General features: G+C 43.6%; 1 protein-coding gene across 1 annotated transcript; it reads left to right on the top strand.

Moving 5' to 3' along the window:
* Nucleotides 1-956: 956 nt before the first annotated feature.
* Nucleotides 957-5,506, top strand: LOC123097762 (importin subunit beta-1). Its single transcript, XM_044519585.1, has 3 exons — nucleotides 957-1,199; nucleotides 2,243-4,662; nucleotides 4,926-5,506. Exons 2-3 carry the CDS (start codon nucleotides 2,252-2,254, stop codon nucleotides 5,122-5,124), a joined length of 2,610 nt encoding a protein of 869 aa, XP_044375520.1. The 5' UTR covers nucleotides 957-1,199; nucleotides 2,243-2,251; the 3' UTR covers nucleotides 5,125-5,506.
* Nucleotides 5,507-6,466: the final 960 nt, after the last annotated feature.

Consider the following 6,466-nt stretch of genomic DNA (forward strand, 5'->3'; position numbering starts at 1 on the left):
TGCATGAATCAGCCACAACTCTAGCCCATCCATTCTCTAACAAGACGTACCGGCAACTTTGCCAACTATATTAGGTAAAGATTGACCTTAGATGTTAATAGTACCACTCTCCGTAACAAGTCTCTTGCGGGCACCTTTGTACTTGTCCAACCATTCTAATACTTTGCTCAGGGAGATATCCATATCCTTGGTTTCATTATCATTCCATTCACCGAAGCCTCTCCCTAACCCCTGCCAAAGCGTCACCCCTACAACCTCTACCTCCTGCTCCTCTACCCCTATCTCCTCTATCTCCTCACCTCCCTCTGCCACCCATATCTGGAACTCCTTCTCCACCACTAGTTCTTCAAACTGTAGCTGGTTCAAAATTCCATAGGAGCTAATCTCCCCATTCACATTCTCTCGGAGCATGGACCCCATCGCCACCCTCCACCACGTGACCCAAACGTCCATAGAAATAGCAAAAAAATCGGCAACTTTTCATGGAAGATCGAGTACTTCTTACGATCTTTTAACGTAATCGGGACAAACCTCGCCAAAGGTTGGTTAATGTCCAAATATACTCGGGTGCATAAAAGACTTGTCTGGTTGATCTTTCCTTCATTCACCATGATTGTAATTAGTAGATAGAAATAAAAAGACGTTGGATTTGTTTTCGCAATAACAAAAAAGTGTTTTATTTTTTTCCGAGATAACAAAAAGGTGTTGGATCACTAGGATCAGCGCTCAGTCTTAGATTTTTTTTTTGTTGAGAATTCTTAGATTTTTTTTTTTGAGCAAAGCTCAGGCTTAGATGGAGCGCAGCAGAAAGAAGTGAGGTTTGTGTACCGGCCCATCACCAAGGCCCAAACGCACCAACGGCTTAGCACCCTAGGGTTTGGTCCAGCGCGTCCTCAGCCGCCGCGTCGCAAACTCGCACGTATTCGCACTGCCCTGCGCAGCCGCGCCCCCTTTTTCTACCCAGCGTCAGCCCCAACCGCACCACCCCGCTCCCCATCGTCTCTCTCCCCCACGAATTCAAATTTCTCTCCAACCCCAAAACCCCTCCTCCCCCTCCCACCGCAACCACCATCCCCGTCCCCGTCCGAAATCCACACCGATCTCCCCACCCCGTGATCGGAACCGCCTCCCGATCGCCGCCGAGAGGTTGCGCGGGGCAGGGGGCAGCCGTCGGAGAGGAGCGGCGCTCGCCGTCGAAGGTAGTATCCGGTGCTCGGTCCCAGTATCATTTTGGTTTCCCGATCTGATGACGCTCCTGTATCCAAGTTGATGTTTGGTTGGCGGCGGGTTTCCTTAGTTCCTTCGTGTGCAGATCCGTGGGGGGGGGGGGGGGGGGGGGTTTAGACCGCGTGGTCGCTTTGGTTTTCGTCCTTGAATCGTGCGATGTTGCGGTTGATTCTGCTCAGGAGATGTTGATTTGGCTTGTCTTACCTGATATACTTTAGTTCTGGTCTGATCAGGTCGCTCTCTAGTCACTTCGATCTTAATTTTTTGAACGATCCCAGAGTTTCCACAAACACGCGTGTAGGAATTGTTTTGTGCTTTTTCTGTCCGTCATAGTGTAATTATAGCATGACGCCCTGTTGAATAACTTAGATTTTTCTAGATGCCTGTCGTGGGTTAGATCCTAGCACCTGATCTTAGAGATTATTTGTTTTAGATCATGGAGATTATTTGACGCCCTGTTGAACTATTGAGCTTTTTGAATGAAAAACATCATTAGATCATGGAGAGGCGTGGTTCACGGTCAGTCAAACGTTATGTTGATAGCTGAGATTTACGTTGTATAGTAACAGTCGTGCTCCATAGTTTATAAGTATACTTGGACTGTAATTAAGAAACCTCCCTTTTGGGAAAATAATAACGATTCAGAAACCCCCCCTTCAGGAAAATAATAACTATTCAGAAACTAAATGACCTGGTAATTGGTGACAGCTCAGGTGGAGTAACATATGCATTGAATCTCTCGCAAGCTGTTGCACCCTCCCTACACTTTCCAAAAGTGACCCCACTGTATTGGAGGCTTGAGTTCTACTTTTGTCTTTTATCTTTTATTTTTGCACTGTATCAATGTGAACAATATGTGCTGTTAGAGCAAACTAGATTATTTGTATTTCCATTAAGCAAACTGGAATAATGCCAGACTTTCTTTGAACCAAGGTGGAGCCTGCCTTATTTTTCTTTTTTTGACCTTGAGATCTTAGTATCTTATATGCTTTCCTGGGTGATCTTTGTACTGCAGGTTCAGCTAATGGATATCACTGAGGTTCTGCTAGCTACGCAGTCCCATGATGGTCAGATACGAAATGTTGCAGAAGGGAATATCAAGCAATTTGAGGAGCAGAGTTTTCCACAGTTTCTGCAAGCATTATCTGCTGAGCTATCAAATGATAGCAAACCTCCTGTATCTCGAAGGCTTGCTGGTATTCTTCTTAAAAATTCCTTGGATGCAAATGATTTAGTGAGGAAAGAAAAATGCACACAACGATGGAGAAGTGTGGACCCTGCAATCAAGTCACAGGTTAAAGGTTCCCTGTTGATGACCCTTGGATCACCAGTATCTGACGCTCACCGCAGTTCTTCACAAGTCATTGCAAAGATTGCTTCCATTGAGATCCCTCTCCAAGGATGGCCAGAACTCATAATAAGCTTGCTAGGTAACATGACAAAGCCAGATGCACCCCCTTCTCTGAAGCAGGCTACCCTGGATGCCATTGGATATGTCTGTGAGGAGATATCCCCTAAGGATCTGGAGCAGGATCAAGTTAATGCTGTTCTTACTGCTGTGGTCCAGGGTATGAACCACGTGGAGAATAGTTCAGGGGTCCGACTTGCTGCTGTTAAAGCATTGTACAATGCTCTTGATTTTGCTGAGACAAATTTTCAGAATGAATCAGAGAGGAACTACATAATGAAGGTAGTTTGTGAGACTGCCATTTCTAAAGAGGCTGATATTAGGAAGGCTGCATTTGAGTGTTTGGTCTCCATGGCATCAACATACTATGATCTTCTAGAGCCCTACATGCAGACATTATTTGAGTTGACAGCAAATGCTGCCAGGGCAGATGAAGAACAGGTAGCACTTCAAGCTATTGAGTTCTGGAGCACAATCTGTGATGAAGAAGTTGCAATTCAAGAAGACGCTGAAGAATCTGGTGATGTTAGTTCTGCATGTCATTTCCATTTTATTGAAAAGGCCCTTCCTTTGCTTGTCCCTATGCTTTTAGAAACACTTCTGAAGCAAGAGGAGGATCAAGATGAAGATGATGGAATCTGGAATATATCAATGGCGGGGGGCACCTGCCTTGGGCTTGTTGCAACGGCTGTCAAGGATGCCATTGTGCCTCTTGTGATGCCATTTATAGAAGGCAATATAACAAAGCCTGACTGGCACAGCAGGGAAGCTGCTACATTTGCATTTGGCTCCATTCTTGAAGGTCCTTCAGTTGAAAAGCTTGCACCACTGGTTCATGCTGGCTTTGATTTCCTGCTAAATGCAACCAAGGATCAAAATAACCATGTCAGGGAGACTACTGCATGGGCACTTTCGAGGGCATTTGAGTTTCTACATTCACCAACCAGTGGTGTTTCTGTAGTGACAAATGCAAACCTTCCTCGTGTTATAGAAATTATGTTAACAAGTATCAAAGACTCCCCTAATGTTGCTGAGAAGATCTGTGGTGCCCTGTATTTTCTTGCTCACGGCTATGAGAATGCAGGGTCTATGTCATCAGTGCTGTCACCCTACTTTGGTCAATTAGTATCAGCTCTCCTTGCCACTGCTGATCGATCTGATTCCAACAACTCCAGGCTTTGTGCATCTGCATATGAAACACTTAATGAGATTGTGAGATGCAGCAGCATTGCAGACACTCTGAACATGATTGTGTTATTATTGCAAGAGATCTTGAAGAGATTAAACCAGACCTTTGAGTTTCAGATCACATCCTCTGAGGACAAGGAAAAGCAAAGTGATCTTCAAGCCTTGCTGTGTGGTGTTGTTCAAGTAATCCTTCAGAAGTTCAGCAACTGTGATGATAAGTCAGTAATCATTCAGTTTGCTGACCAAATAATGGTGTTATTTCTCCGGGGTTTTTCATGCGATAGTTCTAATGTGCATGAAGAAGCAATGCTTGCTATTGGTGCTCTTGCTTATGCTACTGGACCGGAATTTGTGAAATACATGCCAGAGTTTCACAAGTACCTTGAAATGGGCTTACAAAATTTTGGTGCATATCAAGTATGCTGTGTTTCTGTTGGTGTGGTTGCGGACATCTGTCGTGCTCTGGATGACGAGGTACTCCCTTACTGTGATGCTATCATGTCCGCCCTTCTCAAGGACCTTTCAAGCCCAGAGCTTCACCGTTCTGTGAAACCGCCAATTTTGTCATGCATAGGAGATATTGCACTTACAATTGGTGAGCATTTTGAGAAATATGTTCCATACACTGTGCCTATGTTGCAAGGAGCTGCAGAGCTTTGTTCTCGCATGGACCTTCCTGATGATGACAGTACAGAGTATAAAAATGAACTCAGGCGAAGCATCTTCGAGGCCTATTCAGGTATACTTCAGGGAGTCAAAAATTCAAAATCAGAGCTAATGGTTCCTTATGCCAGCCATATTTTCCAGTTCGCTGAACTGGTCTTGCGAGAGACATCAAGGTGAGTTCACAATCTCTGTCCTTTGACACGGAATGCATAGTCAATGTATCAATCATTTTCGTTTTACATATTCTCAACTAGAACACCAAAGTAAATGATAGGAAACATGAACTTCATAATAACGATATGCAGATAACTTTCCATCTCTAAAGCTGTAATAGTATGCATTCAACTTGTATAACGGTGGCCTGTATAAAAGAAGCCTGATACTCTGCCAAAGGACTGGATCAATGTGGTGATATTATTGTTCAAATTCCTTGTAGGGACGAGGGTCTGACGAAAGCTGGAGTTGCCTTGGTCGGGGACCTGGCGGATGCGCTAGGACCTTCCATCAAACTGCTGCTCAAGAATTCCAACTTCCACTCAGAGCTCCTTGGGCGCTGTTCCCAGTCTGACGACGAACAGCTAAGGGAGACCGCATCCTGGGTCCAGGGTGTGATCTCACGTGTGCTGGTTTCATGAGGGAAAGCTTCTCCGGCAGAGCTGCAGGTTCTTTATCCGGGTCACTCAGTGTTGTCGATGGTTCTCTGGGCAAACTATTTCTCTTGCCAGATGAAATATTTTTGAGAAATGTGCTGCATATATGTCCTGTTATCATGTTGCAAAAGTGGAACAAGGTTGGATGAGATCATCTATGGTTGTCAAGTTCGTACTAGTGGCAGCGGCTTGCCATTGTCTAAAGTGGGTTGGGTTCCTGTTGCATTTTGTTCAGGTGTCCATGTGAGTCGATTGTAATTGCAGCAATTGTGTCTTGTTGGCACCATTGCTCATCAGTAAAGTTGTCGCCGATGGCGTGGAACTGTTACACTTCGCGTATTGCTTCATTCCAGTGGTGATTAGTGGATATACCTATGTTTTTTTATCTTGTTTGTGCGGAAGTCCACGCGCAGCCACTCCAGCTGATCACATATTGGGTTTGATAGTACCACTGTTAATATCATGAACTAGCTCTGGTTCTGTAGGATAGATATAAAAGTCCCGCTTTGGGGATCCATACTGAGCCCTCAAAAGGATTCTGCGTACCTTTGAACTATTTTTTATTAGGGATTTCTTCTCGCCGTGAGAGGAATTCAGAATTGAAAGTATATACTCATTCGTGATAATAAAGATTATAGTCATGATACACACAAAATGATATTACATGTTTAGCATCAATACATTTCTTTGCAAGTAAAAAGGTCCGGTGAGGTAGGCCCAAATTGCTGATGGAGGCTGAGAGTCCGTTTCCCTCTTAAGTTCTTATTCTAAATTCACTCACATTCACATAAAAAAACCACTCGCGTATGTATTCAGCAGTTTTGCTGACCTTCTGGCATTTATTGCGCTCTGCTAGAACATGCTAAATTTCTTTAATTGTTATACACATTATGCAATGATGAGTCATATGTATGTGCAAATATTTTCGGAATTTCCGGTGGAGTCTAAGTCCCAAGCTAAAATCTGAACAGAATTGTGCTTTACTTGCTTTTAGATACAATGAACTTTATTTTCAAATTCATATTGGATCATAAGGACCCAATTATGTTAGCATATACTGTACTAATGATAAATCATTTATTGTGTTTTTTCTACATCACATATATACATGCTTACATTATAATTATTTTGTGGACTAAACACCTTGCCTCCCTAAAGCTCTGTGAGGATAAAAAATAAGACTTAAAGAGGGACATGATGATTAGATGAAAAGATGGACCAAGCAAAATCTCAAGCTTGGGGATGCCAATGCATCACCACTTCTTCCATGGAGGTCAAAAGCTCTAAGTTTAGGTATGTCGACGCATCCCCCTTTACTTCAATGATC

This window comes from Triticum aestivum, chromosome 4D, assembly GCF_018294505.1.
Source record: "Triticum aestivum cultivar Chinese Spring chromosome 4D, IWGSC CS RefSeq v2.1, whole genome shotgun sequence".
Taxonomy (NCBI): Eukaryota; Viridiplantae; Streptophyta; class Magnoliopsida; order Poales; family Poaceae; genus Triticum; species Triticum aestivum.

Bases quoted from the DNA above. Each gene is read 5' to 3' on its own strand.
- LOC123097762 (XM_044519585.1), top strand. From the start codon at position 2,252: ATGGATATCACTGAGGTTCTGCTAGCTACGCAGTCCCATGATGGTCAG. The intron at 4,663-4,925 runs GTGAGTTCACAA...AATTCCTTGTAG, and splicing joins GTCTTGCGAGAGACATCAAG to GGACGAGGGTCTGACGAAAG.